Consider the following 14,755-nt stretch of genomic DNA (forward strand, 5'->3'; position numbering starts at 1 on the left):
GTTTCTTTGACGAAGTTCCAGTACTAGTACTAGATTTCTGAGGTTTACTATCACTGGTACTCACACAAGAAAAATGTTCTGCTGCTAAGTCCCGGGACGTACTAGGCTTGCTAAGCACCTGACTTGCCGTATCAGTCTGATTTGTTTTAACCGATCCAGTTTTTAACCACTTTTCCATCTTCTTGATTACAGTTAAATCGTTTACAAATCAGTCAAAAACTAACACGCACAATAAGCAAGTAAAAAGTAAACTGAACATAAAATCACGTAATGAAGAGCGACAGACCACAGTCAACTACTATGCAAGCGAACTATTTGAGCACTGACTGACTGACGGTACGGTAGCAGTGCATTGTGATAGTGGCAAGTGAGTGGGGGAGGGGGAGCGTCAGAGGGCGAACTGACCTTGACGAGCGAGCGTGAGTCAGACCATCGGACCATTCGGCGCGCCAGTACTGTACTGAACTTTTCAACCACCACGTACGTAACGAACGACAAACACATAAAGTCCGCCATTACCAAATATTTTCGGCGTACCCCCAACCAGGTCGTTGCGTAACCCAAGGGGTACGCGTACCCCAGGTTGGGAACCGCTGTACTAAAGAAACACCCTAAAAATATGAATTTATACATCTGATCATTCATGGAAAGATCTAAGGTAAACATGATCCTAGTAAAAGAAGAACATCATGACTGAGAAATCTACAATGTACCTACTAGAAGAACTCCCATGGAACAAGAAGAAGAAGTTATTTGTTTGGACTTTGCAAAAAATTTTAAATTAATTTGTTTACTGTTCAACCATATTTTATTTAGAGAATCAAACGATAGATCGTGTTGTGCACAGTACACGACGGCGCGGCGGCTTCTACGAATCGTGAAAATATTCCGGAAGATTATCACTATAGCTCGGGAAATATGCACTTAAGAAACCCTAAAATATGCATGCAAATATACACAAAAAACAGTTAAAATATACACTGAAACATGCCTTTATATATTTAATGCATACATATATAAAAAAATATGAAAAAAAATTTTTAGAAACGCTTTTCTTTAGTTACGAGTGACTAAAATTAAAAATATTATAGAAAAATCAAATAAAAAGCAAAAAATAAAAAAAAAATTGAAAAAATCTAACACTTTCGTTAAAGAAAAACGTGGCGCGTGTTCATCGAATAAACGGTTTTCGCCCCACGATTTTCTTTAACGAACGTGTTAGATTTTTTAAATTTTTTTTATTTTTTGATTTTTATTTGATTTTTCTATAATATTTTTAATTTTAGTTACTCGTAACTAAAGAAAAGCGTTGCTTAAATTTTTTTTTTTATTTTTACTTTTTAGTCTTACACTTTTCAAACATTAAAATATATCGTCATGTTTATTAAAATATGTATAAAACATATGATGTACTAACATGAAAAGTAGTCGGAATCGGCAAAAAATTTGAAACTTTATTGTTTATTAATGAAGTATAACGTAAACAAATAACGTAAAAAGTGAAATTATGTATTGTTCATATCATTAGCTATACAATCCGTCAAAGTTTCAAGTTTTTACATTGTAAAAAACAAGAGAATTTAAGCGTTTTCCATAAAAATCGTTTTTTTTTATTTATACAATTAGTAAACATGAAAAAAAATTTTATTGACTATTCGTGTATTGTTCCCGCGAATGCATATGTCTGCAAATTTTCATTCATTTGCTTTGAAGAAAAGGCAGTCAAATTAACGTCTAAAAATTTGACGCAAACTATTGAACTAAATAAAAGCGTTTAAAAAAGCGTTAAAAAAACGCAGTATTCCTTGTCTTAAAGGTATTTAATTTAAAATATTTATTGAAATTTCTATTACCGGCATCATTATATTCATTTTTTCTTTATATTCATCATCATTCTTTATTATTTAATATTACAGTTGAAACTATATTATTTATAATTTAAATGTTTTTTTCTAAATTTTCTAGTGAAAAACTGTGCCGTCTATCTGATAATAATTGTTCATACGCGGAAAAACTTCTTTCTACTTCACATGAAATTAAAGGGCTAAACTAAATCATTTTAATAATAGTCATTAATCAATAATCATTTAATAATAATAATTAATCAATAATCACATATAATGACGGAGTGGAAGACTAGAATTCACCTTCAAATACCTGGTGAAAATAACATCGAAATTGAAAATATCGCAATCAGCCGGGGCCTGTTTCAAGGAGATTCGTTGAGTCCACTGTGGTTCTGTCTAGCTATGAACCTACTATCTCAGCTATTGAACTCCACAGACGCAGGTTTTAGCATCAAAAATAACAACAATGTGGTGGCGAAGCTTTATCATTTATTAAATATGGATGATTTGAAATTAATGGCTTCCACTCGAAACCAACTCGATGAGATGCTAAAAACTGTAGAAACTTTTTCTAATTAGCATGCACTTTGGACTAGACAAGTGCCGTATTTTAAATATAGTCAGAGGAAAAGTACAGCCCGGAGGATTCTATATGCAAAATGGCCAGAACATCGTGGCCATGGGTGAAAACGATATGTATAAATATCTTGGAGTAAAGCAAGCGCGGAGAATTGACCATAAACAAATGAAAACAGAGATAACTACTGAGTTTATGCGAAGGGTAAAACAGCTGCTTCGCTCACACCTTAATAGTAGAAATTTGTTTAAGGCACTAAACACCTACGCATGTTCCGCGCTTAGCTATTCATTTGGCATTGTTAAGTGGACAAAAACGGACATAGAAAATCTTTAGCGAAAAGTAAGAACGCACCTCACAAAGGCACAAAAACACCATCCAAAAAGTGCAGTAGAAAGAAAGGCATTACCACGGAATTTAGGAGGAAGAGGGAAAGATGTTCCCTGAAATGGAGGGTTCATTACTGGCCATTCAGGATCAGGTTATACCAACCAGAAATTACCTGAAATATATCATCAAAGACCCTCATGTTCAAAACGACAGATGCCGATATGGATGTCAAGCCCAAGAAACCATCCAACATCATACAGGGGGCTGCCAGGCATTTGCTGCAACTGAGTACAAGGAACGGCATGACGCAGTGGGAAAAATCCTTCATCAGGAGATAGCTATCAACAAACTGGGGCTTCTCCAAACCGACCATCTCCCGTATTATCAATACGTCCCTGAGAGTATGCTTGAGGATGGCAACTACAAGCTATACTGGGACCGCACTGTGCTCACAGACCAAAAAGTGGCGCATAATAGACCAGATCTCGTATTAGTCAATAAATTAACGAGAAAAACAACCCTCATTGATGTGGCGATTCCTAACAACAATAATCTACCTACTAAATTTACTGAAAAGATCGCCAAGTACAGAGATCTGGAAATTCAAATACGGAGACAATGGAGAATGCAAAGTACCCAGACGATACCGATTATTATGTATACTACTGGAGTCATTCTGAAGACCCTCCTCGAAAGCATAAAAAAGCTAGGTCTTAATGAACATCTTTATAAGATCATGCAGAAAGCAGTACTACTCGCAACGGCCAGATGTGTACGAAAATTTTTGGGAGATATACCTGCATACCAAGTCACCTAGGGCTCGATAACACGGAAAGAGTCCCACCAGAGCTCAATCCTTTTGATACCGTAGGTATCTGGGATGAGTCAATTTTCCTCTTAGAGGGAGTGTGAGCCGTATGGCTAAATCTGGGATCAATAATCATTTTAATAATAATCATTTTAATAAAAATATTTATTTTAAATTATTTTTTTGATGTCCCTCATTTTTTTTAATATCGTGCAGAATTTTGGATACACTTTGTTGGTTTTCCCAAATTCTTTAATTTTTTCATTTAGTGAATTGATAATGTCAATACTAATGAAATATTTCGCTTTTATAATTTAGTAATTAATTCAGCAATATTTCTAAAGTTGGTTTGGATAGGTGCCAAATTACTTTTTAATAACGGTTTTCTTTTAAAACACCCTCAATTTTTTATAGCACATGAGCTATCTACATCAATACTACAAATAACGTCTCTAATTCCCTTAAAATTATCGGTTATGAAATTTAGAGAATTTAACCATGTTCCTTATCTAGTTTTCACAGGTTCAGATGGTAAAGGCACATTAGATAAACGATTTTTATACATCTATACTCCCAGAGGGGCTATTAAAAATATTTTTTCTATATTTGATACAAGGATATTCACCGTTGGAAATTCTGTCCTTACACTTTCTGCTACTATACCGGGTGTCCACTTATATTTTCCCCCATTTTAACTGCCTATAACTTCTAAACGGTTTAAGATAGAAATATGCGGTTTTCGCTGAAATGTTTTATTTTAGTAAAAGTTTTTTCTGAGTGGATTGAATTTTTTATATCGCTTTCAAATACGAAATAAAAAATGGCGGATTTTTGAAAAAACTTTGTTGACTTTTTTTTAACGGAACACCCAGTATATTTTTTTTGTAAATTGAAAGAAAGGTCTTTCATCTATCCAGCGATATAAAGTTTTTCAAAATCTGTTTTCAAATCACTGAGTAATTAATTTTTAAAATGTGGGGTGCAACGTGTATATCACATAACTAAATAACATAACTGAGCAAAATGATATTATGTTATGTGATTTCCACATTGCATCTCTCATTTTAAAAAATAATTGCAAAGTCATTTGGCAACCGATTTCAAAAATTTTTATATCGCTGGATAGGTAAATGACCGTGTTTTCAAGACACAAAAAATATACTGGGTGTTTTAATAAAAAATGTGAACAACGTTTTTTCTTTTTTCCAAAATCCGCCATTTTTTATTTAAAAGCAATATAAAAAATGGTCATTTACCTGAAAACTTGAAAAACGGTCATTTATCTATCCAGCGATAACACATTTTTTTCTGTTGGTATCAGTTACTCAGAGATTCATTTACAAATTTACAAATAGTTACATTGTTCGTTTTTTTTTTTCAACACTTTAACGGAAACTAAATATCCAGTGCTACATTCACTCCCGTTTAAACTTCCTATAACCAAATGAGTAATATACCGTCCTTTAACATCAGTTGTGTCGTCCACAGTCCACAGATATCCATATTGGATTATTCACAATTACAGTTTTAATCGCTTCAACTGTAAATTGCATGCTGGAATCAACATATTTTTTTTCGTATAGTCGTAGCCAAAGGAACTTGCACATCATTATTGCAGTACTGTTTTTAAAATTGTTGGAATAATTGATTATTCAATTTTTTAATTGGAATATTGAAACCAATCTTACAATTGCAATACTGTGCATTGGGGTCTATTATTTTCATATTATGCTAATACCAATAAGGGGTATTTCCTAAGAATATTTTTAGCTACCTCGCTAAACTGCATTACTTGGGTCGTCAGATATTTATCGAAATTGTGATATATCTAAAAATATGCACTTATATAATGTATCCAAAATATGCCAATATGCACTTAATATGCATTTTGCATATTCCTGAGCTCTAATCTTCAGAGTTAGCAAACACTATAATTTTATTACAGTAGAGATCCTTTAACTTCACGTCTTTTTACTATTATATATGTATAAGTAAGTACTGTCATGGTTTTACAATAGTCCTTAAAACTACTATAATTTATAAACCTATTTTTACAATGGAATTGATTTCTAAAAAAAATTTGTATGTGTTTGTATTTCATAAGCACCGTTTTTTACAACCAACTGGCTAGTCTAATAAAATAATTAAATCCTAAGAACATAAGTAAATAACGACTCCGCTTAAATTGTGGAATACAAAAGTTCACAGTATCAGGTTTAGTTTCCAAAAGTAATTCATCCTCTTCAAGATATTTTTTGATTATACTCACTACTCCCAATAAAATTAAAGCACATAATAGTCTAGGCGCCAAATAGAGGTTACCGTGTCCTTTTCAATTCTGATGGACAAACTCAACGGTTTCTTATGGATTTTTATCTGCTGATTACGAATTTCGAGGGTGGATTTCGATCCGAGTGGTCAAAAAATTGTTATAAACAATTTAATTGCTTATAAGGCTCTGGCTCATAAACTAAAATAGATAAAAAAATGTTTCAAATAAAATTTTGTTCCTTGATAAAAAACAAAGAAAAAACGTTTACTAAACTTAAATCCAATAATCAGAACTCAAGACATTGTAAAATTAGTGCACAATACAAATTACATAATAAGTATTTTTCGAAGCTTTATCGATCGTAACTCGGCGTCTACGAATGCAAATGATCCTTAGAATGATCTCATTTTAAAACTGAAATAATAGGCTTCCAAACAAAGTTTGCTAAATTACTTTATCTTCATTTGTTTTAAAGTTATACCCGTTTGAAATTATAATTTTCTTAAAAAAATATCCATTAATTTGTTTATAAGGGTTTCAAGCCAATTTCAGCTATAAATATTTATACTTTAATTAACGATAATGACATAAGAACTCAAAAGGAACAATTTGAGCTTATGAAAATGTTAGTTAGTTTATTTTTGGCCAAGATATCAATATCTTCTCTACGAATTTCGTCACTTACTTGCTCCTTACTCATAGCTTGCTCATAGCGCGCCAATAAAATATTGATATCTTGGCCAAAAATACACTTACGGACATTTTCATAAGCTCAAATTGTTCCTTTTGAGTTCTTCTATCATGACTGTTAATTTAGAGTATAATTGTTTATAGCTCAAATTTGTTTGAAACCCTTATATACAAATTAATGTATAATTAAAAAAATTTTAACTTCAAACGGATATAACTTTAAAACGTATAAAGATAAAATAATTCAACAAACTTTGTTCGAAAGCCTATTAATTAAGCTTTAAAATGAGATCTTCTAGGGCTCATTTGCATTCGTAAAAGCCGAGTTACGATCAATAAAGCTAAAAGAATTTCGTCACTTACTTCACTGTGAGCCGATCTTGAGGCTCCTTGCTCCCCATTAAAATATTGATATCTGGGCCAAAAATACACTTACGAACATTTTCGTAAGCTTAAATTGTTCCTTTTGAGTTCTTCTATCATTGTTCTTAATTAAAGTATAATTGTTTATAGTCCAAATTTGTTTGAAACTCTTGTAAACAAAGTCATGTACAATAATTAAAATAAATAAAGATAAATTAATTTAACAAACTTTGTTTGAAAGCCTATCAATGAAGCTTTAAAATCAGATCTTTTAAGGCTCGTTTGAATTCGTAGAAGCCGAGTTACGATCGATAAAGCTTCGAAAAATACTTATTTTGCAATTTGTATTGTGCACTAATTTTACAATATCTTGAGTTCTAATTGTTGGATTTAAGTTTAGTACACGTTTTTTCTTCATTTTTTATCAAGGAACAAAATTTTATTTAAAACATATTTTTATCTCTTTTAGTTTATGACCCAGAGCCTTATAAACAATTAAATTATTTATAACAATTTTTTGACCACTCGGATCCAAATCCACCCTCCAAATTCGTAATAAGCAGCCAAAAGCCATAAGAAACCGTTGAGTTTGTCCATCAGAATTGAAAAGGACACGGTGACCCCTCTGGCGCCTAGACTATAATATATAAACAAACTTCGATGGGGATGATGTGATGTGAACTAGTAGTCCAGAAAGCCACTGCGCATCCGCTAGGAAAAATATTCTAATTCGGATTTTTTGCACAATCTTACTCAAAAAGGACTCCTTTTAACAAATTTGCATGTTGCCAGGACCAAAAGGTGGTCAAAAATTTTTTAAACGTTTTTTTTTGTTGTTTTCCTAAAATTATTTTTTTTGGATAGAAAAAAGTTTTTTTAGGTTTTTTGGATCATTCCAAACAGAAAAGGTTTTTAGTGACTTTTCTCTAAAAATGATAGTTTTTGACATATAAGCGATTAAATATTGAAAAATTGCGAAATCGGCCATTTTTAACCCTCAAAAACTATGTGAAAAACTGAAAATTTGAATGTTGCTGAGGTAGGTAGATATTCTTTAAACATCGATTGATGAAATACCAAAGAGCTTTTTGCAATACAATATTCAAAACTCCTTTGTTTTTTAATTGCTAATCAAGCGTGCGAGACACTATTTTCCACCGACAGTATGGTGCAAATGAAAGGAATAAATTCGTTATTTCGTAAACCGGCGACTTTAAGGAAAAAACCCGAAAAAGGTCGATTTTTATTTTTAAGTGTTATGATATTGTGGCATATATGGTATACTAGTGACGTCATTCGTCTGGGCGTGATGATGTAATCGATGATTTTTTTAAATGAGAATAGGTCGTGTGCTAGCTCATTTGAAAGGTTCTTTAATTCTCTATTCAGTAATATAAACATTTACATAATTATTTATACAGGGTGTCCAAAATTTTTTTATTAAATTAAATTATTTGACAAAAAAAGAAGTAGAAGGACACCCTGCATAAATAATTATGTAAATGTTTACATTACTGAATAGGGAATTAAAGTACCTTTCAAATGGGCGACCACACGACCCCTATTCTTATTTAAAAAAATCATCGATTACGTCATCACGCCCAGACGGATGACGTCACTAGCATACCATATATGCCACAATATCATAACTTAAAAATAAAAATCGACCTGTTTCGGATTTTGCCTTAAAATCACCGGTTTACGAAATAACGAATTTATTCCTTTCATTTGCACCATACTGTCGGTGGAATCGATGTTTAAAGAATATCTATCTACCTTGGCAACATTCAAATTTTCAGTTTTTCACATAGTTTTTGAGGGTTAAAAATGGCCGATTTCGCAATTTTTCAATTTTTAATCGCTTATATGTCAAAAACTATCATTTTTAGAGAAAAGTCACTAAAGACCTTTTTTATTTGGAATGATCCAAAAAACCTAAAAAAACTTTTTTCCATGCAAAAAAAATAATTTTAGGAAAAAAAAAAACGTTTAAAAAATTTTTGACCACCTTTTGGTCCTGGCAACATGCACATTTGTTAAAGGGAGTCCTTTTTGAGTAAGATTGTGCAAAAAATCCGAATTAGAATATTTTTCCTAGCGGATGCGCAGTGGCTTTCTGGACTATAGTGAACTGTGTGACGGTACAAAATAAATTAATAGTACATACAGTCGGATAAATGAAAGAATACCCATGAACGAACATATAAAACACGCTGTATTTTCCTGTCACCGTATCACAAAGGAAATTGTCCAGTGCAAGTACATGTAACAATAATTATTACATGTACTTTCGCTGGCCAATTTTTTGTGTGACACAGTGACAGGAAAATACAGCGTGTTTTATATGTTCGTTCATGGGTATTCTTTTATTTTTCCGACTGTATATTTTTGATATATTTTTGAGGGCCGGAGTAGCTCAGGCGGTAGGACCATTACAAAGTATTATTTTGTTTCTTAACCAACTGACATAATTACATATTCTTAACAAATCACAACTGACCTGAATACTTATTTTTAATACTAATACAATGTTCTATTTTTCTATAAAAAATTTGTAATTAAACCTTCACCTAAAACCACCATTATAGTTTAACGCATCGTAACAATTTTTCAGTGAAATATTAGAACATTGTAAAATTACGAAATTTTGCGTAGCTTTAAATTCGTTGTACTAACTATTGTGATAACGCCGCTGATAAACGATAATACAAAGCAAGTTCTGGTAAATGAAACCGGAAATAATAACCAGTACATGAAACATTATGCCAGATATTATTTGAATATTACCAGGTTTTTCCCTATTTCGCTCTTTGATATTTTTCATCACCACGATACGTCACAAAAAATATTTTATTGCGAATATTTTACCAATTACTAGTCAATAGAGCTCGGCGTGTGTTCTAGATTTTATTAAAAACAAAATTAAAAGGTTACTAGCAGAAACAGTGTAAAAATATTTTACCATTATTTGTTATAACCGTTTTACAATGTTGTATTGCAGAATACAAGAATAATAAACCGCTAAACGCGGTAAAAATGAGTGATACAAACAATATTCTAACTATAAAAGAGGTGATATGCAGGGCCGGCGATAACGGGCCTGCAAGGGATGCACTGCAGGCGGGTGCCCCTGTTTGGGGGGCGCCAAAATGACCTTTTTTCTATCGGTGCTATACAAAACACTAATTTAAAAGACACCGAAGGGCGCCTATGCTTCTTTTGCAGGCGGGCGCCTTATACCCTAGCGCCGGTACTGGTGATATGAATATTACGTGGCGCAAACACGTATTTTCGTTCAGATGAAAAATAAAATTATACAGTAAACTCTCTCCTAACGGACACCTCTCTTCGCCGGGCACCTCCTCTATACGGACGATTTTTAAAACAAAAATTATTTGGCCATATATGAACGTGTACCCTTTAACTCCCTTCGACGGACACTCTCAACAACGGACAAGGACAGTAAATGATGTGTAAATGCGGACAGTAAATGAAAAAAATTAACATTGTTTTCCAAATATTTTAAAATTAAATATAAAACTATATGTATATAATACATTTATTATTTCAAATCAATGCAGCAGATGTCCACGACATGATATTTGATACTGCTCACGTTATCAACGCTACATAAGTAATAACAATTTAATGTTTTTGTTGGTCGGTGAAAGAAATGCGACACCAGGAAATTGTTAATTTTGTTTTGACTGGAACAATGATTTAAAAGTTGCAAGGGAACTAAGCGTTGATATGACAGCTTCTGGTGGATGGCCCGAGAAATTTTGTAAGCGACAAATTATTTCCTTCAAATCTGTATGTGGCGAAGCAGCTGCTGTAGATTTATTAGTATTTTTAACTGGAAGAAAAAACTGCTTATTTTAATGACAGTATGGGTAGGTACTCTCCGCGAGACATTATTAACGCAGATGAGACGGGATTATTTTTTAGAGTTTAGAGCATTATCCAAGAAAACTTATACACTAAAAAGGAGAAAGCATTGGAGGCAAGGCTTCTAAAGATATGATCATAATGCCATGTTGTACCAATATGATATTTTGATAGAAGAATGCAGAGAGAAAATCGAAAAGTTTAATAGTCAATGTTCATAGACAAGCTGCATGGTCATCCACAACTTATGTTATGTACTATTAAACTAGTATCTCTTTTTATATACTGGGTTGGGCTAAAGAAAGGAACCAAGCAAATATCTTTGAAACGAAAAGAACAATCTTTTTGAAACTTTGCATGCAAGTACAGTGACGCAAAACGCATCTGTTGCTTTACTTTTTGTTACTAGTTCACTTCCGGTTTCACCGGAAATACCCTTAACTTATTTATTTTAAATGGGACACCCTGTATATTTTTGCAGATTTTGAAAGAACTTATTAGTTTTAATTCATACATACCAAATTTGGAAGAAAAAAATAGTTAAAAAGTGTCTGTAGATAATTTTTGTATTACAAATAAACGAGTACTACCATCCATACTATAGACTAAAACTATTGTTGTATTTATTTGAATTTAGCATAGTAGGTAACTGTTACTGAACTAATTGACAGAAATAAGTTTTATTCAAAATGGTTCATTTAAGTGAAAGAGATCGCATTGAAATATTAATGGTAATCGGTCATGGTGATCGTGTTAGAACTCATGACGAGGTGTGTAATATTTTTAATGAATTGCATCCTGAAAGAAATCCTATATCACGTTCAACGGTTACTAAAACATTGAAACGTTTTAATGCAGCTGGGATAGTCAAAAATTTGCCAAAAACTGGAAGACCACGGACTACACAGAACGAAGTTATTAAACAAAATATTGCAATTGATTTAAAGGAATCACCTCAAGCTTCCACAACAAATTTTGCACTAAACCATGGAATAAGTCAACGTTCTGTAAGGAGAATATTGAAAATGGAAAAATATCATCCGTGTAAGATACAATTGGTTCAAGAATTGTCAGATGATGATTTTGACCGACGCGACGCACAGTGGTCCAAAATCCCGAAAAGCTGGCCAAAAGTCAAAAATAAAAATTCAACGTTTGGAGAATATTATTACATTTTCTAAAAGAGAATTAAATTCCCTATTCAGTGTTGGCAACCCTAGAGCTATATCTCCTATATCTGAATTTTCAGTTCAGTTCAAAGTTGACCTTCGTACGGAACAGCCCAGATGGGCAGTTAAGAATAATAAATATTTTATACGCACAGACTTGTGCGTGTATCTCGAAAACGAAGTGCGCAAATTCAATTCTGCAATATGGATGATATTCGTGGAGCCATCCTTAATAAAAGCCGATAATATAAAAGTATTTGAATATGTGTTACATTTAGTAGATTGTTAAGTTGAAGTTAAGTAATAAGAAAGTATATATTTTGAAAAAATTAAATTTTCAGATAGCCAAATAGTAATATATTCCATCGAATTCCAAGATATTACTACAATCATCTTTTAGCTTATATTTCTCTCTTTAAGATTCAAAAAAAATTAGTTGCTACTATCTGCCCCTTTGGTTTTGCGAGAATTTTTTGTTCAGGCGCTCTGTGCTCAAGGGCGCCCACAGGATATTTCCTCAGGGGGGGGGGCAAAGGGTATTGAAACAAAAAATACAAGAAAAATTGTTTTGCTGTTTAAAACGCAACACGGTTAGTGTCAGTAAAATGTTACTTAAATAATAATTGAATTCTTCTGGTGTCCATCGCAATTAAATCAATTACTTTCTGCATGAAGTTTTCTTTATTTTCTTTTATTTTTCTTCTGTGTACAGATAACAGGCATAGCCCACTTAGACGATTGTTCGACATCGTATTCCTTATCCAGGTCTTCACACGTTTGAGAGTGCTGTAAAAAAGTATCGAGGTTGTTATATTGTAATGTAAGTTTTAGAAGAACTGAAACACATGGATAAGAATATAACGTAATAAAATTATAGTTAGTTACCTGAATGATCGCTCGATGGTGCAAGTTGTTGGTGGCAGACAAAGAGCTATTTGGATGGCTTTTGCTACTGACGGCAAAAAGCAGGCATGCTCATGCTCAAGAACCTCTATTAAGTTCAGTTTTTCCAAGGCTTTGGCATCTATCTCCGTGTTTTTCCAAAGGTCGAACCACAGAATTGATTGCTCCTTAAAGTTGTCTAACAATTCACAATACGTGCTGTTTATATTGTTAATAGACTTTTCAAAATCTTCCTTAGAAAGATCTTTCATGATTTTAGGGTGCAGATTGAAAATTTCAAATGATGGTTTGTTTCTATCTGAAAACCTTTCGATTTCGCATTTTCATGAAACTTTCTGAAATTGGTGAATGGGCGATTTATAAAGCCGCTTTGATAACTACCATGGGTTACGCGGGGCCTAAACAGTACACACAACTTGCATAGCCCACCTTTAACTTCTTTTGAATAAGCTAACCAGGGGTACGTATTTAACCATTCATGGATAAATGGTCGTTTGCCATCGTCAATATCATACTTGAAATTGTAACATTTATCTGGCTTCCATGGGTTTGTTAACAAAGTAAATTTCAAGCGATCGTTCAAGCTACAAATTTTATTAATATCAAGGTAGTTCCCAACATCCAAATTTAAACTGTCTTCAACAATCGCAAAATTATCCGATGCGGTGGCCGTTACAACGTTAGTTTCTCTTTGAGAGGCGGATACAGCTGACTCCAAGCTAGATGGCCCTGCTACAGCTAAATCATTTTGACTGCATACTATACTACTGTTTTCGGTACTGTTCGGTATGTCAGATCCATCATCAATTTTCAGCCGCTTGTTTGGCTTGTTAAAGAACTTCCTTATGTCCATTTTTCTACAAATACAGTAGGCTAATTAAATTGATGCATTCAATCAGCTAAGTGTTAGGTGTCAAATAAATTAACGCATTTAACCGGGGAGTAGGCCGATAAATGGACAGAATAAGACCAAATGGATAATTTAGTTGCATTGAAAAATATTTTTAAAACCTTTTAGAGAAGTAAAAAATTCATCTAAGTTAATTAAAATTTGTAGATTAAAATACCTACCTTGCACAGTTGAATATCTCAACTGCGATACAGGAATAACTTATTTTCTTAAAGTAGGAAGGGTACTTATAAAAAATGTTATTACTTCAAGCACAATTTTTAAAATAAATATTGTAATTGTACTTCATAGACGCAAATGATGTTATTTTAATTCATAAAAAAGTATTTTTTACCTTTACACACAATAGATAACTACCTCGTAAAAATAAGCCTATTTTATTTAAGGTCAAGTGAGAAATAAAGTATATTATATAATACTTACACGTTGCACAAAAAACACTTTTAACACGTTAATGTAAGTTCTATGAATAACAGTATATAAATTGTGAGCACTACCGTACTACTAGACGTATCAGATCGGCCGTTCAGCCCACCTATTTCATTTCTCAACTAGATAAGCCTAGACCGGACATCATCAGTGCATGCGGCATGCGCACCGAAAACGATGCGGTTCCATCCAAACATATGCGTCTCAGTCAGAAGGGATAAGGGATTGAGAAAAAATACATTTAAACTGGCATATCTCGTGAGCGATTATGATTAATATGGAATTTATTTTATAATATAAAGTAAGAGAGAGCTAAATATTTTTTACACGCTTTCGCCAAATTCTCAGGGGGGGCGATGGCCCCACCTGGCCCCTCCCTGGGGGCGCCCTTGTCTGTGCTATGAGTTTTAATATGAATCGTTATCAACGCAGAATAAACAGATCATGTCGCAGCATGCAGGTAGTTGTTATGACTGTAGATCTTTAGTTATTTCAGTATCGTAGGGTAAAATCGTAGATAAAAGGGTCAGGTACAGTATTGTTGGAAAATAAATTAAAAATTAGTTGTG

At 33.0% G+C, this 14,755-nt stretch overlaps 1 protein-coding gene across 2 annotated transcripts; it reads right to left on the minus strand.

Annotated features, from left to right (window-relative positions):
- Positions 1-12,496: 12,496 nt before the first annotated feature.
- On the minus strand, positions 12,497-14,013 carry LOC126887071 (uncharacterized). 2 transcript variants are annotated; one of them, XM_050654407.1, is made up of 2 exons: positions 12,830-14,013; positions 12,497-12,730 (listed from the first exon to the last, which is right to left on the minus strand). In XM_050654407.1, the coding sequence occupies exons 1-2, from the start codon at positions 13,096-13,098 to the stop codon at positions 12,553-12,555; spliced, it is 447 nt and encodes a 148-aa protein (XP_050510364.1). In that variant the 5' UTR covers positions 13,099-14,013; the 3' UTR covers positions 12,497-12,552. Both variants share the same exon structure in this region; 1 of them encodes a protein (XP_050510364.1).
- Positions 14,014-14,755: the final 742 nt, after the last annotated feature.

Source organism: Diabrotica virgifera, chromosome 6, assembly GCF_917563875.1.
Source record: "Diabrotica virgifera virgifera chromosome 6, PGI_DIABVI_V3a".
NCBI classification, from domain to species: domain Eukaryota; kingdom Metazoa; phylum Arthropoda; class Insecta; order Coleoptera; family Chrysomelidae; genus Diabrotica; species Diabrotica virgifera.